The sequence below is a fragment of the Anser cygnoides genome, chromosome 2 (genome assembly GCF_040182565.1).
Source record: "Anser cygnoides isolate HZ-2024a breed goose chromosome 2, Taihu_goose_T2T_genome, whole genome shotgun sequence".
Taxonomy (NCBI): Eukaryota; Metazoa; Chordata; class Aves; order Anseriformes; family Anatidae; genus Anser; species Anser cygnoides.
The window spans coordinates 155,402,376-155,429,779 of NC_089874.1; the positions used below are offsets into that span (position 1 = coordinate 155,402,376).

Below are 27,404 nucleotides of genomic sequence, written 5' to 3' on the forward strand. Positions count from 1 at the left end.
GATAATAAAAGTAATAATATTTTTCTATTCCCAGCTTTTTTGAGTGTGAGCGTTGGTGTGATGCTGACCCCTGTTGCACAGGATTTGGCTTTTTTAATGACTCTCAGCTGTCAGGTATTTTTTTCACTGTTATTATTATTATTATTATAAATATTTTAAATCTTCAGCATTCCAAACTTTACCATCCTTTTCCTATGAACTGCAACTTTAAAAACCTTAGTGAATCTTACCCAACCCTTCCTAACATCTTTTCGAGTGATCTTAACTGTTCCTTAGAAGTTCAGCCCAATAACACATTCACCATAGCAGAAATTACTAGGAAAATGAGTCCTTAAGAGGCTGCAGTTCCAAAAGCGTGATGCTCAAACTGATAAAACTGTACGAAACTGTTATTTCTTATTTATCAGCACCTCTTCCGATATGCTTGTTGACTTTTTGTGAAATTTTCTGTTGTTTCATTTTTTTCTTTTAAGGCCTAAGACAGCTCAATTAGAAACCTAAATATTCCTGTTTAAATGCAGGTTAAGCACACAATGTCCATGGGCACTTTGGGGTAACTTAGACTTTTCATTTTCTTGTATTTCTGAACTTTTCTGCTTCCAAATTTTGGTCCTCTACGTGAGGAAGAGTGGTTGGGGATGGATGCAATTTGCTTATGTTCTACCCCTTAGTATTTAAGTTATCTTAAGTCTTAAGACATCTAAGTAACATTTAAGTAGCATTTCTGTTAGACAGAAGAAATCAGATCTTTAAAAGTATGTGTGACCTGAGAGTCTTTGAAAACTCAAACACGCATATTTTATTTACCTGAGATGGCTAAGTTAACGGTATTGTCAACCTATGCCCTCTCTATAGTCAGCAGAGGCATGCGTAAACACAACTTATAGGATCATTAAAGGCTTTGGTTGTCTAAGATCTATTCTGGAGATACTTTTCTTTCTCTCCACTGACTCTAAAGGAATTACTCTGTTTAAAACAAAGTATTCAATAGGTATTTAAAATTGTATGCTTTCCAGGTAAAAGTCAATGAAATAATTTTAATATTTTATTCCCAATTCAGATTCAGGCACCTAAAATGGTCAACTTTGTTTTCAGAACTGTTGCATGCTTCAGCCTGCAGAAGAGAAGGCTCCTGGGAGACCTCATTGCCGCCTTTCAGTACCTAAAGGGGGCTTATAAAAAGGATGGAGAGCAACTTTTTACTCAGTCAGATAATGATAGGACAAGGGGGAATGGTTTTAAACTAAAAGAGAGGAGATTTAGATTAGATGTTAGGAGGAAATTCTTCACTCAGAGGGTGGTGAGGCACTGGGACAGGCTGCCCAGAGAAGCTGTGGATGCCCCATCCCTGGAGGTGTTCAAGGCCAGGCTGGACGAGGCCCTGGGCAACCTGGTCTAGGGGGCGGCATTCCTGCCTATGTCAGGGGGTTGGAACTGGATGATCTTTAAGGTCCCTTCCAACCCAATCCTTTCTATTTTAACCAACTCTCTCTGAGGTTATTAGAAAGTACTGTTTTTATGATTCACTTGAGAATTTGGAACACTTCAAATATGTTTTTCTTTTTTTTTTTTTTTTGGCAAGCGGGCAAATTTTTCACACAGACAGAAAAGAGTAGGTTGAAAAATTAATCCAATGTATTCCACATTGGAATTACTGTGCAAATAAAAAATAGTTGACAAATGTCATACCTCCATATGATCATGTGAAATTTGAAGTCTTAGTGAGTACAACTTTAAGTTTCTTTAAATAGTTCTAAAAATAAATTAAGGATTTTAAAGCATTAAACATAGGAAATTGACACCTTTTTGTTAATCTGATTAATATTTATTGTCTATAGCATTTCAGACATCTAGTACTGTAGTCAAGATGAATTTCAGTTGTAATTTTCACATGAATTAGAATAAATCTTAAATTAAACTTTGTGTTTCAAAGCCTACAATTCTTAGGTACAGAAATATCTGTATTAGCTCTTTGCAAGGCATAATTTTTATCTTTGATTTAAGTAGGAGCTATGTTTCAATATACATACAGATTTTTAATTTTCAAGATTGAATTAATCAGAAAGGGCTGCTTGCTCAAAGGAGAGACTCTGACTTTGGGACAGGATTTTTACTAATGGTAAAACTGCCTTTTTAAGGTATTTCCATTTAATTTCCAAGTCAGTGGAATTTCTTTTAACATGCAAATTGTTAACATGGGAATTTTTTCTCCTCATTTCTATAACTATTTATTTCCTTGGCAGGAGGAAAGATTGTGTGCCTGACTCTGAACAGCCTAGGAATTCAGACATGTGCTGAGGAATCAAGAAGTGCTTGGCAAATTTCAAGTTGTAGTTTGCCAGATGCTGAAGTCAGAATACATCCATTTGGCTGGTATCAAAAGCCTGGTAAGTATTGCAGGGCATGTGGCCCTACCAACTGGTATCTGCATGTTGGATCCTCTTAATTAGCTTCAATGCACAGAAGCTTCAGCTTTCAGGTGACAGACCCATTTGCAAACACAGAAAACAGACAAGGCAGACAAGTATGTCTGAGAGAAAGAAAAGTGTATTTTAATCTCAATTTTTAAAGATAAGGAATAGAAATACCTCTATAGAATTTCTCAGGTTGAATGAGAGAATTGTGGCCAATAAAGGAATCCAGACATATTCTGTTCTGTTTTGCAGTCCTGGTCAAGAAATCATTCTTTGTTTCTCTCTGCTTGGCTTATGGTTTAACAATGTGTGTGGATGGGTTGCTTCAAAGGTTTGGTTTTGTTACAGAATTTAAAATTCCGCTGCTTTACCAACGCAGCCATATTCTAAGGTAGCACTGTATTATTAAGGCAACAAGAAGACATCGTGTTTAAACTGAAGAGAAGTTATGAAACATTAGGTTATTTCCTGAAGTGGAATCAAAACTAGGTCTAGTCAAAATTAATGTTCTTTTCCATACTGAAACAAGAGGTAATTTTATTAACTCAAGAAGTTATTTCATCAAAGTGAATGAAAAAACACATTTTAGTTGCTAATAGCAAGGGTCAAAACTTCAAGCTAAGAGCTGTCATGAAAATATCTTTTATCATATCTCAGAATAGGAAAGCCATTATTTCATCTGCGCTAAGAGAACAATATATGTATATACACCTATATAAAATTCATCACATTCCATGTTGGAACTGAGCACAAACTGAAGACTGTCCGTAGCAGTAACCATGGTATCTGCAGAATGGACATTTTTGGATGAAGTACAAATTTTATTTTCCTGTCCTCTCTAGCTACCACCTCCATGGACAGCAAATATCTAAATGGCTTTCACTTACCTTTTTTTGAGTTACTATTCTAATGATTAACATCTTTTTGTGTACTGGGTGCAGAAAATGAAAGATGTTTACAAAGTGAAATATCTTATTGTTTCTCTGATGCAAAAGAATAGTTCAGAACAAACATCATAGCATCTTGCAGAGCATAGGGTGGAGGCAATGTGCATTTCAGAACAACTATTTAACTGTTCATTAAGATAATTGGTATTCTGAAGAGGGCTGCAATAGTTAGTGCAGGTCTGTATCACATCAGCTCCTATTTTTTTGGATTTTTTTTTTTTTGGCTTCAGAATCTATACTTGGCCTAATATGGCATAAGAGAATGTTATTTAGTTATTGTGGGAGACATTTTGGAACATCGAAATGATGATTTAGATGAAAAATCTCAGAAACTCTGAAATGTCTCTGGTTTAAAACACTGAGAGGAATGAGTGCTGTAGAGATCAGAGAAGAAACACATAGAAAGCTTTGGTTGGCTGGACAGTCCATTGAACAACACTGGACTTCCTACCTCTCATAGATGAACCCCACTAGAAGCAGGGAGGCCCCATGAGGGCAGGTCTGGTGACATTGGCAGAATCAGGGAGACAATTTGAGCCAAATGACAGTAATTAGGAGCATTTTTTTACTGCTTTTAAATTCCCTGATTTCTTGTAGAGTTGAGAAGAATTTTGATATCTGAGTAGAAAGGGGAGGCATATAGTGTGGGTATATAATGCCCAATACATATCCTGTTGAAGTTGTGTAGGGCTAAATCAGATATCCTTGAAATGCACTGCATTTTTCAGTGTTGGAACTTAAATAAAACCCTAATTCACACTGGAAGTCTCTGAAATATGAACTTTTTCTGGAACTTTTCAAGCCCCACGGTGGCACTCTGCCCACTAGAGCATCCATTTCTTCCTCTAGTGGTGCAACCCTTGCTAAAGAGAAGGTGCAGCACAGAGTTGAGGAGCTGTCACGAAAGCTTACAGGATTTGTTAAATTCTCAATGTGTGGGCTTGCAAAGGGCGGTCTGAGGATCTAGCATGATAGGAGGGAAACAACAACCCAGATAAGGTAGACAATGTCAGGAGCCTGTGGGCAGGAGGAGCTGAGACACAACTAGGAGAGAAGAGTGAAGAGCGGTAGAAAGGCAAACTAAAGAGGATGAGTCGGCAGACGCGTAGATCCACTTGCACTTCTTGGAATATTTTTTCCTCTCGTTGATAAAGAAGCATCTAAAAATAAAGGATGCTTCTTGTTTCACAGACAGAGGAATGATGAAGAGGAGCCCATGGTGTATGCAAAAGGGGGAGCGTTAGGAGAAACGGTGATGTTTCCTTATGTAGTGAGGAAGGTTCAGATGTTTTTCCACCAAGGCACAGATGTGTATGCAAATAAAGATATTTGCAGACAAAAATTTGTATCAGTTGTGCTGGTGTGTTGGGGGTCTGGGAACCAGGAAGAGGAACAAAAAGACTCAGGCTGAAAGGGAGAATGAGTGAAATCTGAAGGAGGAATTTACAGTACGTAGTGGGAAGTTATTATGAGGTGGGGTCTTTAGTTTTAGTCCCCATCTTCTGCTTGTAGGAAAGTGCTTGTCTCTGCATTTTATAATATGTTATGTTTACATGTGTGCAGCTCTGCTCATGAGCAATTTGTCTAGGTATGTATAGTCATGGTTGCAGTCCAATAAATGGTGAATGTATGGTAGCATTTTAAAGAGATAGTGAAGAATTAGGGCTATATCCAGGATCCTAATGTCAATGAGAGTGGTAAAAATCATGAGCATTTAGACATTTATATTGGTTGCATGCATGGACAATACAAAGTGGAAGAAGCAAACAAAAAATCAGATTCATCTTCAGCATCTGTTGGATGGTAATAGTAGAGGATTTATAACTCATTTAATTAGTTGAAGTGTTTTGCATAATATGATTGCATGAGGGCAAGGTATTATTTGTTATTTAAGATTGCAAAAGGTTTAAGGGAAATGTTAGCAACTGAGAAGCTTCATATGTGGAAAATATGAATGATTATTTGAATTTTAATTTGAAAAGTTTCCTGCTGGAAACTGCCTTGTTCCTAATTCTCCTTTTGAGAAATTCCAGTTTGCTAATCAGGAAACAGAAAATATCATGTCTCTTCCGATTCAAGAAACCGAATACAGAGTAGGGCATGGAAAAAAAAGCAAAACTACTGAAATGAGTTATTCATAAATAACTGCATTTTGTAAAGTGTTTGTAGGAATGTTTATAAATATATAAATTGGGGGATGTCTGATTTCACGTATAAACAAAAAGTGTTAGATAGCAGAAAAGGCTCAGATTCTTATTCTTGGTGCTTACGGTGAGAAGATGCAACATTCATATCTCGGAAAAGATATGGGGAATACTGAGGTATTGATTACATTTTAAACCTTCAAGTGCAATTTTGTTCATATATTTTGTGATTTTTACTTTTAGTTGATTTGACGAACACCATCCCTAACCTGTGTCCGCCTGTTAGTTTACCTTTCAGGCCAGAAACTGGTAAGTGTATTCCTGTATTAAGTCAAAAAAAACACTGGATGCATCCTCTATTTTGTACATTTTCCTAAAAAATCACGCTATAATGAAGTGGTGGTTGTTTTTCCCATGAGTTTATTCATTCAGGTGCTGTATGTATTCTTTTTATTAGTCATGTATCATTTATAGGGAAGAATTTTTTCCAGCCTGACTGCTGGTTTAATATATCTCAAGGTCACTGCCATAAGGTCACTAAGCCAAAATATTTGGCAGGATTGGCAAAGAAATTTGTCATTTATAGGTGCAGATGTCACATGACTTTCAATGGATGTGTGTGTTCACACTGTAGTTCAGTGGCCAATGAAGAAAAGCTCTGTCAAGGGAAACCTCCTAAAAAGCTGGTTATTGCGTTATTGTCAACTGCTGTGGGGTTTCTAACATTTTCCCTGAAGCATCTGGTGCTTGCCAGGATGGCAAGGGCAGGATGCCAGATTAGACAAATTGCCAGAAATTGCTGTAAATATGTGCTGAAGATTTTCCTGAATGTGAAGGAGTGACAATGAGTTTTCAGATTAATGCAAATAATTGCAGTAGAGATGCAAAGACAAAATTAGTGAATCTAGTTTTCTCCTTTAAAACTTTTTGTTTAAAAACCAAGAGGATGACAGGAAAAATTCCTCCAGAAATTAAGGCAGGCTTGCACCACTTTAGAATTGATGTAGAAGAATGATAAATTCTAGTCCTTGTTTACAGTTTTGCACAAGGGTGAGAATATTATCTCAAAGTTTATTCAGAACTGGGTAACAAGAAATGTTGTATTTCATATATGTGTTGGGTCCCACTTTTGAAGAGATGCTGTAAATTGCTATGGTACTGTCTTTTTTATGAGGAAGAAAACTTATTTCAGTCTTGCAGTACATCTTATGATACTTGCATGTGTTATTTTAAAAGTGGGTGGATCCTCTTAATAAATGAAACTTAACCGCTCTCTTTCAGGGCTGTGTGTTTATTGCACCCTAAAAATATATGCAAATTGTCAAGAGCTACACGCTTCCCTGATGCATCCTTTCCATAAATACACAGCATGTCTACTAAATGCTATGTTTAACAGAAAGGAAGCAGGTTGACTAGTCATTATACAACTTGATTTAATCTTTGGGTTAGACTGAAATTGCAGAGTCTCATCCATCTCTGCCCTTAATTACCTGTTTATCGTGAACAAATATTTTAATTTGCTAATTCTCTTGTTTTTCTCTTTTTCCTTAAACCAGCTGCAACAGGGCTTGCAGGAGGTGGTTAATATTTGCAAAGCATTTTCAACATCAAGTTCAGAATTTATTATTGACTATTTTATCATCTTATCTATGATTACCAGTTATGTTCGTGTTCAGACAATTTGTATTTGTTAGTAGAATTTCTGCTTTTATAACGATCACTTTAATGTAGTAAAAGGAATACCCCTATTCTTATAAGTAGGCAGAAAGCTTTTTTTGTGTGTGAGAAATGCTGGGAAAAGCTAGTAGGGTAGCATGTAGGGTGGACAATTCTATTCCTTTGCAAATTGGGGGAAAAAAAGAAACCTGTTTTACTAAAGCCTTGTTCCTCCCACTCTGGTTAGTACACATTTTGTGATTTTACTTTTGTGTTTTTCTTATGTGCTTAAGCAGGAAAATAGTGACCTAAGTAACACTAAAGGAAATTAAGCCTTATCTGTTATCTGATTTTCACTTGAGGCTGTCCAGAACTTAGCCACAGCAAGTTAGGTATTCATCTTACCCTTAGTAAAAACCTTTCTCCTACACCCATTTCCAGGTCATCTTTCCAAATACAAAGCAACTTGTGAAGTCTGTGGTTTGCAAAAGTCTGTGTAACCACCCAAGTCAATAGAGCCTTTCATGAAGAGGCAGGTGGCTGTCCCTGTTACTGTCCCTGTGAGTGTGGTAGCCAGATGATGAGTGTAAGAAAATATCATTGTCCAATGACATTCTTGTGTGTATGTTTTGCGTGTGCATTAAAGCATATATATATAGAGAAAACTTTCCATCAAAAGATCAGAAAGATACTTAAATTTGAATACTTTACCAGAAGGTTCTGTGAAATATCTAATTTAATGTTGTATCTGATGTAGAGTCCAAGTTTACTGAAACCCAGGTAAAGCCTATATTTTGAAGGACAGTTAATGCATTTGGCTATCTCACTTTCTTGGTATCCAACTTGCAGTGCTCAGGACAGAGTTTCCAGCACTGTGCTTCCCCACATTTGGAGTCGGGGTACAGAGCACTCCTCCATTCCAAATCTGCCGTGTTTTCAGTGTCTGATATGTTATGAAGAAACCCAAATTAGCAGGTTCATTTTCAGTCTCATGGGAAGTACATGCTTCACTTGTTTTATTCATCTTTCTTCTTGACAGAGGGTTAAAGGCATGTAGGAGCATAGAACAATGGGAACAGCCTTATCAAGAAGTGATTCTACAAGTATTATGGGCAGTGTAAAGAATAGGAAGAATGCAGGTCTGATGTTGAATGGGATCTGAAGGCAAGGAATATGGAAAAGGGTGAAGTACTTGGTTTCTTCTTAACATCAGTCTTTCCTGGTAAGTCCAAGCTTCAGCAATCCCAGGCTGAGACCAGGGGGAAAGACTGAAGCAAGGAGGAGTTACCCTTAGGGGGGTAAGATCAGGTTAGGGAACAAGCTGGACATACAAGCCCCTTGGGCCTAATGGGATGAATCCAAGCGTGCTGATGGAGCTGGTTGATGTCATTGGGAGGCCACTCTCTTTGAAAAATCCTGGTGATGGGGAGAGATTCCTGAGGCCAGGAGAAAAGCAAACTCCTGTTTTCAAGAAGGGCAAGGAGTACCCAGTGAATTATAGGCCAGTTAGCCTCACCTCAGTCTCTGGGAAGGTGATAGAGCAACAGATCCTGGAAACTATTTCCAGATAAGTGAAAAATAGGAAGGTGCCTGGGAGTAGTCAGTGTGGTTTTATGAGAGGTAGATCATGCCTGACCAACCAGATCATCTTCTATGATCAGGTGAGTGTCTAAGTGTATGAAGGGAGAGCAGTGGATGCTCTTGATCTTGACTTCAGCAAGGCTGTCAATGCAACCTCACATAACATTCTCCTGGAAAAATGGGTGAAGTAGGGACTAGATAAGTGGACAATGAGGTGGACTAAATACTGGATGAACTGCCGGGTACAAAGTTGTGATCGGTGGCACAAAATTCAGCTGAAGGGCAGTCACTTTTATACCTCTGGCTAATAAAGCCTGGGGCTAATATTGTTTAAAATCTTCAGTAATGACCTGGACAATGGGTTAGAGTCAACTTGCAATGAGTTTTCAGATGATAAAAGGCTGGGAAGCATGGCTTTCAGACCAGATGGGTGTGCTAGCATTCAGAGGAACCTCAACAGGCTGGAGAAATGGGCAGACTTGCATCTTGGATCAAGCTGTCTTTCATCAAGTTGTCTTTAAATCTATCTGAAAACTGGCTAGGACCTTCACTTAGTAATTGTACAGAAAAGCTGTTTTAACACTCATCCTGAAAAAAGGTCTCTTTCACATTCACACATGCCTCAGCTTTTCTAGCTCAAATTAATAGGACTATTGGCTCCTTTTCTGTCTTTACTTTGGTGGTTTGCTGGCTTATGTATCTGTAAGAAGGTATTTTGAGGAATTCTGGATATCCCACCAGAGGCAATATTGTTGAATATCAGTTTCTCCATTTCTACCCTTATGGAAGGATGTCACTTCAAATTTGAGCATCTCTGGAGAGCCAGTAGAATCTCCTTGCCCTGGAGATGTTGAAGTGTCATTCTTAGATTTAAAAACAAACAAACAAAAAAAAACCTGTCAAAATTCTCCATCTTTTCCCTTGAATAGCCAGGCTAGAGAACACTCCTTAGAAGAAATGTTTATGGCCCAAAAGTCATGCCTGCAAGTCAGTGCTATCTGCCAGGAGGCAGGCGAGGTGTACACTGAGGTTTGGTTTGTGCCTTTTGCCTGATTTTTTTGTTATTGCTTCCTCATCCTTTGCCTGTCTTCTTGCAATACCGTTTCTGATATCAGGATGAACTCTCCAAGTCACATTCATCATTAATCTGTAGTATATCTAACAGAATGTGTTATATTTAACTAAATAATAAATTTTTGTTTTGTATACTTTGATTTCTGTATCATATGGAGCAGAGCATGCTCTGGCTCTTGTGTGGTGATTACTGCACAGTTTCTGTTAGCTGAGAAATAATGCTTGAAAAATACATATATTGAGCATGCTGGGAAAGTCCTACTTGTTACATTTGGAACATTTTTTCCCCTAAAGAAGCTAATGTGCTGTGATGACAGTGAGTATGGAACCATATGTGGCTAGTTTCAGGTATGATCTGTGACCTTTAAAGATTGGAGGACAGCTGTTATTTTAAGATTGCCCATGCTGAAAATGCTAAGATAGTCATGCTGCAGTCTTGGTTTACTGATGCTAGTATGTAAGAAATCTGCTGAGTTCTGTGAATATGGAGAAATGTTATAGTAAATGACAAAATAGCCAGGTCTCATAATTAGATGTGAGATGGAACTTTCTGCAGTCAGTTGAAGATACAGAAAGATAAGAATTATTATTTTTTTTAGATAAATCCTATATTACTTGGTATCCTACAGTCGTATAGTACTATTGTTCAAACAACTTTGGCAGAGGTGTTTGAGCTGAAGAAATTTATGTCTTTATAACTATGACTGAAAGAAGTAAAAGGGTCTGTGAACCTTCTTACCTGGATTTTTAGAAAATTACTTGTCCTTAAAATGAAGAGTCTGCAAATATTCATGAGTATGCAGAAGGGAGGAATGGGACTGTTGTATAATTTTTGCTTTTGTACTTTATTATCAGATTTTATCTAAACTTTAATGACTGTGTCTTCAGATTCTTCAGTTTTAAATCGGATAGGGCTACTTTTCTTAGATCTGGCATCTGCTACTAGATTATGACCGTTGATCTCTGCACGTGACCGGAGACTGTATACCGAAACCTGTGGAGGGATCATATGGGCTCAGTTTCCACTCCGCCCAAATTAAGTAATTCGTTGAGAAACCACCAAGGCATATGGATGTCATGATCTGTTAGGTCCTTTCTGTTTCTTCCTTCTGTGATCCCTTGATGATTATCATAATTCCCTTGATGCAGGACTGAAAGGTGGCTACAGGATTTTCCCACATGACAATAAATTTCCCATCAGGGTAGCACATACGGTATTTCCAGTCTCAACAGGGATGCTCACAGTAGTATAGGTGCTGTAGCATGCGGTCAGCTGAGCTGGACTCTCCCTGAAGCTCCATACCAATCTCAGTGAGGTGACAGAGGACGGTGGAAAGCTTGGAGGGTTTAGGACAACAGATTTCCATTCTTTTCTTTTCCCTGTGGCTTTCTTGAGACCACAAGTAGACTTGTGACCAACTGCTGCCTAGAGAAGCAGAGCTCTGGAGCAGTCTGAAAGCTTCAAAGATGAATATTATTCTTTGGATTAACATCTGAAAGCTACTTGCAGTTAAGGTGGAGAGCCTTGTACTGGACTACCTTGCCCAGAAACTTGTGTCTTGCCTAGGAGACTCTAAGAAATCTCTCTTTTTTTTTTTTTTTTCTCTAATAAGTATTGATATTGATGATGATTAATAGCATTATTTGTTATCCTGTTTTCCCCACAATATTGGGGATGTATCAGAGGGGTCTTTGGTGTTGAAACACAGACAGCCTTTTTCATCCATTCCTAGAAACTGGTCTGTTGTGCCTATGTATAGCATATTGGAACTCTGGTGTAGAATTATTCTGTCTTTGGTCTTAAATTTGATTTTATTGTTCGTAACTAAGAGGATTTTAACCTTTTTAAACAGTTTATTTTAAACCTAGATAAATATCTGGTACAGTTATATTATTATATTACTGTTCTATACCACTTGCTATAATTGGCAGTACCGAAGGAGGGAGAAAGTTTGCATTTCACATCAGCATAGCACAATTGCTTGCCTCTAAAGGCCATAAATAACTCATTTGTTAGTTCAGAACATGTTTGTCTGAAGTGTGATTATAGTTATTATGCGGTAGTTTTAAGAAAATGACTCCTTTTGAATTATTCAAATCTCAGTGGACTGACAAAAATGGGAAGCGACTATATGTTAAAATTATATTGTCTGCAGGTCCACTCTGAGTTGGCAATGCACGGTTTCTAGAGATTGTTGCTAAACAGACAGGGTAGCAGCCTTCACTGGAAAATAAACCCTCTGAATTCTAAGGATATAAAGCACTGAGTTCAGTCTGTGAGCATGTTTTTGACTTAAGTCCAAGCTATTAAATATGGCTCACAAACTTCAGAATTAAGATCAGAATTTATCTTCAAAAATAAATCAGGCGTAGTAGACCCAAAGATCTGATTTATGTACCTCCTTAACTTCATGTTAACCTAGTCTGACTTATGTATCTCCTCACGTTCATGAATTTTCTTCTAAATTTAACTTATATTATTGCACTTCTGTATCTCTGTTTCCTTGTATGAAATGTCAGATTTTCCAGCAAACTGAGAACTAACCCTTTTTTGCCTTCACTTCAGTCAGTGATGAAGCTTTTTCTGACTTTATGAAGGGGATTTTGCAATGTAATTGCTTGTGACAGTGGGAGGCTGGACTCTGTGCCCCCAGGAACTCTATTTCAGTCTTGTGATCCTCTGACTTGAGTGGGGAGAGAGTAAGACCAGTGTGAGTCCTTTTGCAAATCCAGTCTTAAACCTTGCCTATCCAAACAAGAACATCTGGAAGAGAGAAGTTCTCTTTATGGGACATTTATAATTTTGCAATAAAAGTTACAGGGCTGGCTGGATTCAGAGTACTGCAATTATCCAATCAAAGCAATTGCCAAAAAGTGGTTTGGAAGGGCAGAGCTGAACCTATATATAAACCAGAAATGTGTTCCAGCCCATCAGGTGCATTATGCATTTTCAGTACGGCAGTGCCAGACTGAAGCTGTATGCCTTGTGAAAGCAGCTTCTATATGAGGCAAGTTTAGGTCAGCTGTGTGAAAAGCTCTGTTTTGTCCACATAATGAAGTGGGTGTGCATGGCCTGTGGGCATTGCTGTATCTGCTGCTAGATGGGGGAAAGGGAGGAAGGAAACAACCGATGGGTAAAATGTCTTCTTGCAACAAGTATCTGCCCCCGGTGGTGCCATGGATGCCTCTGGATCAAAGAGCCCTGCTCTATCATCAAAACAAGCATTAGTCTTTCTGCATTTATCTGCATCTGGGGTCAGTGGGCCAGAAGATTGGAAAGGGGCAACGCTAGAAGTCATCAGTATGAATCTGGTCTGAGATTATGAGTGCTCCCTCCAGGAGCAAGAGTGCAAATGAATAGAAAGCTCGCAATGGATAGTAGGAGGTTGCAAGGGTCGCCCCTGTGAGATTCAGGGCAAAGAATAAGCAAAGGAAATTACATTTTAGGTATGAGTGAATGATCTGTTGATGTTCACATCATGAACAATCACTGATCTGTGTCTAGCATGGGCTGGAAAGTGGTCATTGTGTCTTTATGTACGTTTAAAATAAATGTTATTAATTTGGCTCTATCCCACATAAAGGGATAAAATAAAAATATTTTAACACAGAAGCAGGAAATGTAAATTTAGCTTAGAAAGAATGCTTCTGAATGTTTGACATATGGGCAAATTGAGGCATACTAAGATTACATAACATTATCTAAGGTCATTTGGTGAGTCAGGAAAGCTATGGGATCAGAGTTAGTCTGTTGAAATATCTTCCAAAACCACTGATGCACCCAGGCTTGCTGATTTTCAAAGAAATCCAGATATTTATTTATTTTTTTTTTCCCAAGGAACCAAAATCAGTAATATGAAGCCTTCTGTCTGAACCTAGAGAGTTTACTTGTTCCAGCAGTAGGACCTTGATTATTAGTATTGTACAACATGCAAGATTGCAACATTGCTCTTATGTAAAAACATAATTTGTTGTATTGATAATCATGTTAATTTTTTTCTGAAAATGAGTCACTCAACGTGTTTTAAAACAGGGAACCCACTGACAATATGGAATGTAGTAATTTCCACGTGATTAAAACCGCTCTGTTCTTGAGCATGGACTATTCACTTATCGTAGAGGAATAAAATAATTAAATGCAGTAGGTCTGTTGCACCAGTCAAGCTCTGACTGCAGGGTCATTGCCTCCTTACTACTTCAGGCTTACACTACCTCGGGAAGGATTTTTCTTGCAAAAGCAAAGAGTTATAGCATCAGTGTAGAGCCCTAGTTTGTGGCAGTTCCCCTGTGTTTTCATGAATTATTTGGAAAAAAATATTTTCCAAATCTAATTTACTCCTTGTTATTCTTTGCCTATTTGCTCAAGAAACGATACAACCCGGCTTCTCTGGGGTCTGTTTTCGGTCTTGGTTCTCATCAGCTGGAAAAGTATGTCAACACCAGGATTTCCAAGTTGCAGGGAGTCCATGCCACAGCCCTGATGGTGTAAGAGGGCAAGCCACATCTTAGGATGCATGAAGCACAGCATAGCCAGCTAGTCAAAAGAAGCAATTCTCCTGCTATATTTAGCATTGGCTCAACTTCACCTCGAATATTGTGTGCAGTTCTGGGCTCCACAATAAAGAGGGTAGTAAGGTCCTTGAAAACATCCAGAGGGTAAAAAAAAAAAGCTGGTAAGAGGGCTGGAAGATGCCCTCTGAGGAGAGGCCAAGGACGTTTGGGTTGTCTAGTCAGGAGAAAAGGAGGCTGAGAGGTGACTGCAGTGCTCCCCACAACTCCTGAGGAGGGAAGTGCAGAGGGAGGTGCTCCCTGGTAGCTGATAACAGGACATGTGGAACAGCCAAGCTGAGCCAGGGGAGGTTCAGGTTATCAGGAAAATAATCATTACCATGAGAGTGGTCAGGCTCTGGCACAGGCTTCCTAGTGAGGTGGTTGATGCCCCGTGCCTGCCAGTGTTCAAGAGGCATTTGGACAATGACTTTGTTAATAAGCTTTAACTTTTCGTTAGCCCTGAAGTGGTCAGACAGTTGGACTTGGTGATCTCTGAAGGTCCCTTCCACCTGAACCATTCCATTCCATTCTAATCTCAGACCCCAGCTTCAGATTTAGTGTTGAGTGGTATGGTAACATCTGTCTCTGTGAGGAGAGGAAGGAAACTTTGCAAGGTACCCGTTTCTCACAGGACTAAAAGAAATCTTTAATGAAATGAACCATCGTAACTTTTGCATCTGTGTGGTAAATGAACTGAAGCAACAGGACAGGGTCTGCTCACCAAGAATAGCAAGGTAGCAGCTGACTAAGCTCTGTCCTCACCCTACAGTTACACAGAGGGTAATGCCAACCTCCTGTTTAGGACTCAGGAGGACACTGTAGGGCCCTTTGGCTTTTAAAATACATTGAAATGAGAGGAACTAAAATAATTAAAGACACTTTCTTTTCTGAGCTTTCTTTTATTTTTTTTTGACTTCTGTGTACAAAATTGAAAGCCTGCTGATAATTTTATCTGCTTTTGTATGAGAAAATGTTTGTCTTTTTTTTTCTTTTGAAATTCATTGTGAGTCAGAATATGATGAATTTGAAGAATACTAGTGTCAATCTATATGTTCATATATATGTATATGTACATGTGCATTTGTGAATATGCATGTCTGTGTATATATATACATGTGTATATAAACGTATCTACATGAAATGGAATGAAATTTTAATTATGTAGCTGTTATGTGACATTAGAACAGTTCATAGAATTTAATTTAACTGTCTAGGAAATCAAACTAAAATGATCAAAATAATCCTTGTGGCTTTAAAAAGAAACCCCTGTAAATCTGTGAAAATTGCACGTCCTTCTCTGGGAGTTTTGCTGATCATTTGTAAAGGAAGAAAAGATGAACTATAACATTTGCAAAAACTCTTGTCTTATTTTCACTTAGTCTGTAAGGTCAGGACTTGTTGTTTGAATGTAGATGTATACAGGCAACACAGACATCTCTGTTCAGCTATTAAAGTGAGGTTCCCTCTACAGACATCATGGACATCTAAACCAGGATGGAGCTATTGTATCCTAAAACTACCTGTTCCTCCTCACAATAAAAGGAGTCTTGTGTAATTAACTAAGATGTAGACACCTACCTTGTAGGTGATCAGGACTGAGACTACCTTAGGACACAAGCTCCTGTTTTAGATATAGATTTGGATGTTTGCTTGGCGTTCTGGTAGTGCCCCGTCACATGCAGAATGTCCACTTGCTTTCAAAGGAGTTAGGTGCTGTGCCTGCTCTGGCACTTGTGTGGCAGCATTAGGACCTGTGCCCTTTAACGTAATTATACCTGTAAGTTTTGATCAGATACCTTTTATGTAAATCACTGGGAATTGCGTGCATAAGTCCTGGACAGAACTGCTCCCAGTTTACCTCCTTAGTAACTGAATACCTTTGTAAACCTAACTGTACATTACTTCTGCAAATTTGACAGGACCATCTAGTCAATCGGAAGCCATTTAATTTTATATTTATTTTATTCCCTGTTGGTGCAATGAAAGGTGAAAATCGCTCACTGGAGAACTTCCCAGTGCTTTTACTTCTATATTATTTTCCTCTGTTATTTATTTATTTTATTTTATTTTATTTTATTTTATTTTATTTTATTTTTATTTTTATTTTTATTTTATTTTATTTTATTTTATTTTATTTATTTTCTAGTTATTATTCTTTATACAATTAATTTTACAGAGTATTTGGATATATGGCAATCCTTAAATGCAACCTCTGTTCTCGTGGATTCACCTATCTCCAACTTTGAAGTTGTGCAAGTAAGCAGGGATATATCCAATGACTTTGCCACTGCCAAAGACTTTTGTCTATCTGGTAAGAAACAGATCACCATAGCTTTACAGAGCATGTTGGGTAATGAGAATGGAACACTAAGAATATTTCCTCCCTTACCCCTCTTTCCCCTCAACCCCCTACCAACACAGAAATACTCGTTTTACTTATTTTAAAGACCGTCAAAGTGGTTTTGAATTTTAGAGTAGGAACTTAAACAGTTTATCTAATGAAAGTTACAATAAACATAAAATGCCATACAGTGATTGGATGATTTTGACACCTCTTTGGCACAGAGAGCTCTTCTTCAGGCACTGGGCAATTTGGAGAATACAATAGCAAATGATTTAAGGGGTGATGCCATTATTTTTTAAAGAATAGTTAAGGGATACTATTGTGTAACTGGACACAGGAGTGAGGCAGATGGTAGAAGCATCTACCATTATATAAAGTAACTTGTAGCTATAGCGTGTGAGGGCAGGTTAACTGAGAGCTGGGATGAAGCACGGGTTGGACTGTAGAAACAACAAAGGGAGTTTCTTTAATCAGGAGTTTGGCTAGAGAGCAGAGTGCTTTAGTTTTTTATAAATGTCAAATCCTCAAATACCGCAGAAGGATAGAAACAAGAAAAAGTCAAGTTATTGCTCCCATGTAGTACAGAAGATAGTTCTGTGAAGATCATCCTCATAATATCACATTCTGCAGTAAATGGTCCTCATCTTATAAGGGTGAGCAGTGTAACTTTTGTTTTTCCTTTTCCAGTAACAAAGTACAAGGTAGGTTGAGCAAGAGGGTCATTTTTCTTATCCTGAAACCTTCACTGGGGGCTCCCTGGAGACAGTAAGAATTCAGTTGAGATTCTCAGTACTTTATTAGAAGATTTTTTTCTTCCCTTAAACCCATGAAAGCAGTTCTCTTGCAGCAATGCTCGATTTTAAAGCCGATATAACCTCTGGCTATTTTGGAAAAAGTTTGGGAATTATGGGGACATTTTATCTCCCATTGCTATACTTTAGAATTAAGTCATATCCTTGTTGCTTGACCTGTTGTGAAACCTTTCTTTTAAGCATCTCATAAATGTCATACAAAACACTTTGAGAACACATTTTGTTTGCTCTGTCTCTTCATGTTTCACCTCACAGCATGTTCAAAGAACCAGACGTGTACAGTTGTTACACTGGAAATCGAGCCTTCAGCAATAAGATGCCTTTTTTACCCTGATACGCAGATATGTTTACATGGCCTGCGAGGGCACAGCTGTCAGGTTTTACTCAAAGAGCCAGCTACATACGTCTACAGGAGACAAGGTAAGAGCAGGTTAAGGTTATGGAAGGAACTCAATGGTGGTGGCCTGAGCACAATTCTTGTGAATGAGAGTGTAAGGAAATACTCAGTAAACATAAAGAATTATGGAAGTCTCCTGGACAGGTGTCCATTGCTGTTTTAGTGGAATTATAGCTAAACAGGTCGGAAAAATGTCCTCAAATAGATTTTATTAAAAAAATGTTACTCGCTGAGGCATAAAATAGTTTAGTCTATACAAGAGGTTTTGGAAAGTGGAGAATCATAAAACCAGCCATCCAACCAAAAAAAATTAATGAAAGTCAAGCTCCTTCCTTGTCATCTACAGTCGCTGTTTCTTTATGTTCCTCCTTTTAAAAATCTGTGAATAACACAAAGAATGTTGAAAACCCACTGTTAACTGAAAGTCTTAAGGACCATTTCTGGAGGAAAACAATAACAACAATAACGCCCCCAAAAAACTCAAGTTCAACTAATATTTTTACATAACTGAAAATAGTTTCAGAGAAAAATAGAAGTTGTCTGGACAGCTAAATGTTTTGTTGTTTAGCTATGTACATATTTGGAGCTCTAAGTTCTGTGTTTTTTTTTGTTTGTTTTTTGTTTGTTTTGTTTTTTCCCTGATATTTTTAAATGCTTTCTTCTGGTATAACACTGATTATTTCTTTTATGAGAAACCAGGTAACAGTAAGGGGAAATGGAAGAAATATTTTCTTTCTGCTCACCAAGGTTTCTGTGAAGAACTGACAATCAATGAGAAGATTCTAGGTTCAAACTCAGTGAGAGAAAAAGGGATTTATCATTATCAAATGAAACAGAATCACAGACTGAGTTTCAAAAGCTAGCTTGGGTGTATTTATGAACAGTTTTATCTTTAGTCATGTGCTTTAAAATTTGGTTCCTGCCTATCAAATAATTGTTTTGAGAGTGGAATAATACCAGGTATCACTTAGCTTTGTTTTAAGAAAAGGCATTAAGGAAAAATTTCTTTTTATTTTTGTATATATGGACAATGGTTGATATAATCTATATATTAAAACAAAATAGATGAAACTGAGGAATATTTCTTAATTTTCTGCAATTAAAAAATAAGGAGACTGAAATGCAAATCTGTCCTGGTGACAGCCCAAGCGAATAATAATCTTTCTTCTCTCTGACCTGAAATAAATATTTAGAGGTTTAGTGTCTTGTTTTTTAGAGTTAGGAGTGAGGAAGAATCTGAAAATCGCCCTTTTTTTTTCGTAAAAATTCTTAGGTATATATACTAATGTGATATCTTACCTGGAAGAAATGTTTGAGAAAGTGTTTGGAAAGCACATTAGTTGCATGTCTGTATCCAGTAGCTAGCATCTAGCACAGTATGAAGTATTTTACAGGGAGAGAACAACATAAATTTATCTGTGCTCCATTTACCAAAGTGAATTAGACACTCAGTTCCATTTGCCTGAATTTAAAACTGTTCATTTTCATTTCTGAAACAGTGCTAACTTCAATAAGTGAATGATTTTTTCCTTTGTTCCTCGCCACCCCCCAACAGATTTATTCCTCCCCGTCTCTGAATCGGATTTAACCCCATCCGTGTACATTCCATCCCATGGAGACTTGATCGGCAAATCCCAGGTGGCGCGCATCGGCTCAGAGTGGAGAAATATCAGCCAGTTCCTTGGGATTCCCTATGCTGCACCTCCCCTTGCAGAGAGGCGCTTCAATCCTCCAGAGCCGTTTGCTTGGGTGCAAACCTGGAACGCTACTGTGGCTCGGTAAGGAAGTCCCGTAAGCATCTGCAGAAGCACTTGTTTCACCCAGGTGTAGGAAGGGAGCTGGAGTCATGATCAAGTTATTCATGTTCTTTCCTGCAAAAAGAACCTGTAGCATACAGATAAATATAACTTTGGGACTACATTTAGCAAAAAGAATAATTTCTCTATCTATATGGTAACACATGCAAACAACTCAAGAAAAAAGACAACTTTTAGTACATTCACTTGAACCTATGCATAACTCCATACATACTGTATAGTGTCAATTCAGTTTAATTCTGAGTACGTATTATATTCAAAGAAGTATATTTTGGTCCTGCTAAGCTATAAATTTGTAGAGTATTGAATCAAATGGGCACTTTAATGCTGGTTTAACCAGAAGCTGTGGGTCTAATGAAGATATATTCAGCTTTGTTTTATCTAGGTCAGGACTCAGATAGACTTTTCTGTCCAAAAACTGCTGGAAGTACTGAAGCTCTGAACATTTTATGTAATGCATTAAGAGGAAATAAGACATAGGAACCATGTTAATGGAAGGGCTAAATTTCTCCAAAGTCCCTGTGTCGCATGTTTCCTGGTGGTTAGCCCTGCCTTTCAGGGCTATACAGACACCACAGCTCAGTTGCTTTACAGAGTTTAGGTTGGAGGCACTCTATGGAAATGGCATTTGTGTGCATGTTTGTGTTTCATTTAGTCTTATGATATGGGTCTGAACATTGCTGCTTTGGTAAACCAAAATGACAAATTGTGACTGCGTATTTCTTGATGAAAGAAAACATGGTTTGAGCGACACTACTAAAAATATATCCACTGTGGAATGTGTCAGGACTGTGGATTAAAAACAAAAAGAAAAAAAAAAAAAGCAAACAGAAATGCAGCAATAGCTAGGAACAAGGGTCTTTCTCATGGTGCATCTAATAGAAAGCAAAATACAGAGCATATGAAACACTCCTGAGCAAGCTATGCTGTACACGTACACAGGAAGTTGATACAAGAGAGCTGATAGCTCATCACATTCCTATCAGTTAAAAAGCTGACTGTTCCCTAGCAGGCTTGAAGAGTGAAGAGCTGCAAGGGAAAAAAATAATAATAAAAAAACAAAAACAAAAAACAAGACACAGGAGACTGAAGGTGCAAAACAGTGAAAAGGAGAGAAGCAGATGGAAGGATTCGGTGGACATTTTTTTAGAGGGGATTCCAGAAGTCAGGGCTGAGAGCTGAGCTTTAGTGACCAGAGTGCTTCCAAGACAGCGAATACTAACCTGAGGTCTACTGAGATTCTGTTATCCTTCTAGCCACAGCTGGCCATGCAGTCCTGCTCAAATCCCTGTACCAAGAGGCATGCTTATGTAGTCAGTGACAAGCTACTTGAGCTAGCAGATCTGGCCAAGAGCTTACTTGCTTAAGAAAGAGAGAGATTTTACAAGGGAGCTTGGAGGATGGCACTCTGCAGACCTGACATAAACCACCACCTGCTTTGGTGGAAACACACCCTGATGAGGCTACAGATTTAAGAGACATGGAAACTGTTCGGTCCCTCCACTGCTCAGGACTTGTCACCAGAGGTTTTTAGTAAATCCTGTGACTGAGTGAAAAGAGCTACAACCTTATCGTGGGGAGCTGAAAGAGCATTTGCCCTTTGGTGGTCTCATCCTTCAGGTTGCACCTGAGTTGTGGGGGTGTTAACAGCATAACCACAGTAGGCACACAGCCTTGTGTACGTTGGAGGGATCTGGTGAGACCATGGCCTTTTGTTTCTTCAGCTGCACGGTTATGTTAACACATGCACCATCAGCTCTTTGTGCATGCAGACACACCGTGGTGTCTGCCAGGACTTTGGTAAGACTCATCTGCCTACGTGGTCTCTCTGAAGAAGATGCCTGGTGTTGCAGTGAGGAGCAGTTTAGGGACCTTGGTTAGTCTGCTTCTATCCATTAAATTCCCAGTGCTTCCTTAGGCCAGTGGAACACGTGGCCATTTTCTTGTATTATTTATTTAAGATGTAAAAACATATATATTTGAGCTTAGCTTGGAAATTAGAGGTACTTCAGCATCTATGTGTATAAAAAGTGTTGAAAAATTTATTTCTGAGTATATCAGTGTTGCACAATATTTTTGTACAAGAAATTCATGTTAGAATATTGCCATTACTGACAAAAGAGAAATATTTGTTTACCAACCTGGACCTGATCAAAGACTTCCAAAAAATAAAAAATAAAAATGTGCAGCTGTTGGAAAAGCTGTGGACCTGCCTCAGCAGGTGGCAGCCTTTCCTTGGAGTCAGTCCTGGCATGAATTGGTCCTGGGAGCTGGAAGTGCTGGGACTCCTGATGAGATGCCAAAAAAGCACAGGTGATGAGTTCTGCTGCACTGTGGAACACTGTGCAATTAATAGCACAAGACTGGTCATCCTGGCTGGGGTCCTACCTGGGGATTTGTATTTCGTCTGCCTAAAATGACTTGAGCAGTTTTGGTTGGAGATAGGTGCTTCTCTATGGCAGTGTGAGAGTCATTGAGTGACATCACCTTCCTGAGAATCTCCCTTATAGAAGACTTTGTAGAATTAAACTAAAGCTTGTCCTTTTCCTTGTAATTTTCTATTAAATTCCACCTTCAGTATGACATTTTACAAGGGAATCAAAAATAACGATTAGAAATAATTCTGTGAGATACTACTGACTTTTCCATAGCCTCTTGTTGGCTCCTTCCCTAATAATTTATGACACTTTTACATGATTCATTATGTGATATAAATACGTCTGTGAAGGAGATGGAACTGGCTTCAAAATAGCTTGCATTTAGACTGCAAAAGTCATCCACTTGCTTCGTGCTGTGGAGTGATCTTCAGCATATGAATATCATATGGATGGTGGCTGGAAAATGATTTTCTGCATGTGGCCAGCTGGCTGAATTCTTGTTGAAAGGCTATTTTAACATTGCTGGACAAACAGATTTTTAAAAATGATTTAAAATTTTAATCTTACCATATTTTCACATATGTAGGCTACAGACCATTAGGGAAAAAAAAAAAAAAAAAAAGCATTTGAGCAAAAGAGTGGATTACATCGGTGTGCAGTCTACCTCAGGAGAACTTCTCTTTCTGGGGGCAATTTTCTGCAGTTTAAAGCATGGGCTATTAAAAGTGGGTTTTCTGATGGCTTATTGTCAAGTCCTAATCTTTTAAAAATGGTTCTGGATTCCTAGGGAAGGATTACGGTCATAAAAATACGTCTTTTTTGATGTTGATTGTTTGATTTGTATTTGTACATCTGTATACCAACCTGCCTATTTCTTTCTGAGGTGTAAGGGGGCATAATTGTAAATGTGATTTAGATCTACAAAGTTGAAGATTTTTTGTGAATTTAAACAATCCATCAAAATATAATGAAATAGCAGCAGTGGAGAAATAGTACAAGACTTTTTGTTGCAATTTTCTCAATCTGTGTCTGCAGGTCAACTTGCTGGCAGCCAGGGGATGGAGAGGCGTCGTCGTACTCTGTCAGTGAAGACTGCTTATATCTTAATGTCTTTGTTCCTGTCACCACAGTAAGTAGGAGACGAGTTGAATTTTTTTTTGTAGCTAAGCGTTGTCTCTTTTCAGAGCACTTTTAATTGGCATGAATGAATGTTTTTCATGGGATGTTCACAAAGCACTGCAAAGTTAAATTAAACACTCTGATGTTTTTACTGGTGCAAACCTATTCCCTATGGGCTTTCACTTAGCTGTGTTGGGTAATGAGGAGGGTAGAAAATTAAAAGGCTAGAAATGAGAGACAAAAAGGGAAACAAAACACAAGAGGAAAGTGGCAGCAAAGGAGGAGAAAGAAGGGACAGAAATGTCCCTGAAATGGTGCTGTTTGTCCCATGGACAATAACACGTCACACCAACACTTACCACCGTGTGAGTGGCAGCACAAGGTGGTTTTTCTCCTCATCTTTACCATTCCCTACTTGCATCCATGGGGGCTCTGGTGAGGAATGAGGGTAGCAAGCAATGCTAAATTTGTGTCCTGCCCACGTAGCATAAAAACAGATCTTTCAAAGATGACTGGGTTAATGATGCAATATGAGAAATTGTTGTGTGAAAACGCTTGAATTTCTCATTCTAAACAGATATAAAATAAAATTTCAAGTTAGAGCCAGACTTAGATGATTGGCCAAATCCCTGGGACTGGGACGAAGGACACTGAATAACATGTGAATCCCATTGAAGAGTAGGCCCAGAGTACAGGAATGGGGTTTTTATTTCTGTAGTAGCAGTCATTTTCGGAAGGTGACAGAAACGTGTGTGTCTGTCATACTGTGTGTCTGGAAAGAACTTGTCTAGCTACTGAGCTGACAACAGAGCGCAGTCAAGTGCAGACCCGTTTAATCACTAGCAAGACCAACTATTTTCTCCCTGCAGCCCCAGACTGTCATTTTGTGTCGAGTGCAGTCACTGCTTATTGAAAACATCGGGTCACTGTCCCAGGCAGTTTGCCATCTCCACTTAGCTTATTTGAGAGCACTGTATTTTCTACCATCTGATAGAATAAATAGGCATTTCTGTTCTCGTTAGCAGTAATGTGGACTTAATCCCTTCTCTCTTTTGTACAGTTGTGAGGTAGAAGCAGGTCTGGTCAAGTCACTGTTTCACATGTGTAAGTCTAGCCTAAGAGAGAACCAAAACCTCTGTTTTTGCAGAAGTAGCTGGGAGCAAAAGGCATGGCACTTTCCTGTTTCTTTTTGTGGCGAGCTCCATTTTTAACTCGCATATGGAGAGCTATAATTTTATATTTTCAGCTCATGGAAAGTTAAATTGCTAGTAAATATCAAATATAAAATCTCCTGGAGAGCAGCAAATGCGGAGGTCATTCAGTAGCATTTTGAGCCCGAGCAAGAGCGCAGTCTGGGCACTACTCCCTGCCACCAAAGGACTCTTTAAGTGTCAAGCCCTGGAGAAGACGAATAACATCACCTCATTTTGCTTCCATAGCTACGTGTACCACACAACCTTCCAAATAAAACTGGCACTCCTGAGGTACTTTTTTCCGCCTATAACCATTACCACCTGTCACACTATTAGAGCAAAGCTGCATTTCAGCTTGGTGTGCAAAGGCTTCAAATGCAAGATTAAGGCTTGAAACTCTTCACTAAATAAGAAGAGAAACCATAACCTCTCCCCTTCTCCTGTCCACCTCATATGTTATGCCCATCCTTATTGCATCTTCTCTTGTGCACTCAATTCCTTACAGAGCGATATTGTAGACTGTTAAAAGCACTGCAGGTTGCCTGGTTCATATCGATCCCTGCATTAATTATCGCTCATTAAGTGTTCTACAGAAGGACAGAGAAGATGGTTCTGAATGTCATAAAGCCTTAGCCTAAAGATTTAGAGCTGACTTGCAGCCTGTCTCCCCATTGAGGGGTAGCACGTGTAGCCTAAGCCCTTGCAGGCACGGGACTGCAGCAGGGCTGCCGGTTTCCCCAGAAGAAATCCCCTGCTAGCTAAGCAAGCAGGAGGCATCTGACCGTGTCCCAGCTGGAAGTCTTTGCACAGATTTTACACCTCAAAGTGCGTCTGTCTGCATTTCATCTCTAAGTACCAAGCAAAATGCTGTGCTGAGCAGTAGCCATGTGGCAACCATGGCCTGTCTGTGAGGACCATGGTGGCCCTGCTCAGCCCAGCTGCTAATGGGTAACACTGGAGCCTTGCACTGCCACTAGTGGTGCTCCATCTGAGTTAGTAACCAAGTGATGGTGGGTGAAGAAGCTGCAGCAGAAGTCAGCAGGCTTTAGTTAAGGCCATGGGTTTCTTCTGCCTTGATAGCTTATCCACCTCATAGATTTAATTGCAGTGCTTGCTTGAATTTTGGTTGAGAACCTGGAGGAAATCTACTTGCATTCAAAATAAATTTTCCAGCAGCTAATGTATAGTAAATATGTGTGTGTGTATATATATATATATAGGCTACCAAATATATACAGAGAGAGATATGAAATATCTCATTCTCTGAGGCACAGTTCAATTACAGCATAAAAATACTTGTGTTATGCTGTTAAAATGGCTAATGAAATGGGAAGGCAGTCATGTTAAGAAGCCTTCATCCAAAATGCCCAAATTCATGAGATCTGACACTGCAGTCCCTTGGGACTAAAGCTCAAATTATTTTTCAAGAAAATTTACCTTTATGTAGGAGAGGGGTCTGTCATTGCTCCATGCAAACTAAAAATGGGGATGATGCTACTTCCAAGCACAGGGTACAGCCCGTGTGCTGCATCTTCCCCTAAATTGCTCCATGCATGTTACAGCAGGCTTTGTTTTTCCCTCTAACTTTTTTCTCTTGTTTTCAGCTTTCTTATCTTTTCTTCAGTACAGCATTGAGTAAAGTTGCCCAGCATACTGTAATATATGCCTTACAGGGCAGCTGGAGGTCAGGGTGTTATGCAGGATGAGGACATGCAGGAAATGCCTATTTCCAAACTCAAGCTTAACCGTGGTGAGCTGAGGGGACAGAGCAGGCTTGACATCACGTTTTACCACACTCTCTGCTGATGTGGCTCGATGTGATTGCATTTTAGAATGAATTTCCATGTGAAAACAAGTTCTTTCATCTTTGCTTCCCCCTTTCATTCATCCTCACTTTCTGTCCACGCTGTGTGCTGTGCAGAAATGGGAACCAGTGGCAAGGCGCAGTGAATTAGGCAACTTCTCTTCAGAATCAGAAGTTCCTGAGAACAGCACATTTCAGTGCTTGCAATTTCTGGGGGTTTCTTCGTTATGTTATGGTGTTCATAAGAAGCCTCTAAAATAATTATCCAGATATATGAGTGAGGGGAGGTAGGGATGCCATTTCAGCACACAGAATTGTGACAAATTAAGGGCAGCTGAGGACAGCTCATCTCATGTACTTTTGCAGGAGGCTGCAACCATCTCTTCTCTGCTGCTCCCCTTCCTGTACAGCCAGTCGCGTTTTTGCTGGAAACCTCCTTTGCCAGAGCAGACAGGATTGATGTATTTAGCTAAGTTCCATCCAGAAAATGACAGCAACAGAGCTCAGTGCCTTCTAGCTGCAGGGAAAAACAAACCTCAGATGTACTTTGATGCTGCTGCAGGGGCCACCAGCCCTTCTTTGAAAAACACCACCAGCTGCCAAAGCAGGAAGCGGGACGTGTGTACGTGCGTATGATGGTGCTGCTGAGCAGAGGAGCCTCCTTCGGGATGGTTCCAAAGAGGGTAATAGGGGTTGAAAGTGCTGGATGTAAAATTTAGGATGTTTCACTGGTGTTTCTTCTAAGTGTCATCTTGGTGGATCTGTAATCTGGTGGGGCCTTCTGGGCAGCTCTGCTGTTGTGCTGGTCGTGCAGCGGCAGCCCAGCTGTATGTGATGAGAAGGGTGCACGCAGATGTGGTGGTGCTTTGGGAAAAATCCTCCATTTCTGAGGGAAATTGGCTAACTCTGCAAGGAGCAGCAGCCCATTATAGCTCCTTCCCATGCCGGCAGTCACGCTGGGTTCTCAATTCAGAAACCCATCGGTGCTTCACGAGAGGTGGATCTCCCCAGTGCAGGCACGAAGTCCTCCCTGCAGGATCCATCTGTATATCTAGGAGGGGAAAGTCTCCATGGGGAACTGTGAAGGGACAAGGCTAGGGTCTTGCCAAGTGATATTTTTGAGACTAGGCTGAATGTTTGAGTGCTGAAGACTGGAGAGGAGGAATCAGCCCT

The 27,404-nt window shown here is 39.2% G+C and overlaps 1 protein-coding gene across 1 annotated transcript in view; it reads left to right on the top strand.

The window, feature by feature from the left end:
• TG (thyroglobulin) overlaps positions 1–27,404 on the top strand; it is a 156,901-nt gene that overhangs the window by 60,552 nt on the left and 68,945 nt on the right. Inside the window, exons 33-39 of the mRNA XM_048049740.2 lie at positions 35–114; positions 2,244–2,387; positions 5,749–5,814; positions 16,544–16,678; positions 17,779–17,943; positions 19,476–19,698; positions 23,151–23,244. Coding sequence (XP_047905697.2) covers positions 35–114; positions 2,244–2,387; positions 5,749–5,814; positions 16,544–16,678; positions 17,779–17,943; positions 19,476–19,698; positions 23,151–23,244 — 907 coding nt within the window. The remainder of the gene's footprint in view (positions 1–34; positions 115–2,243; positions 2,388–5,748; positions 5,815–16,543; positions 16,679–17,778; positions 17,944–19,475; positions 19,699–23,150; positions 23,245–27,404) is intronic.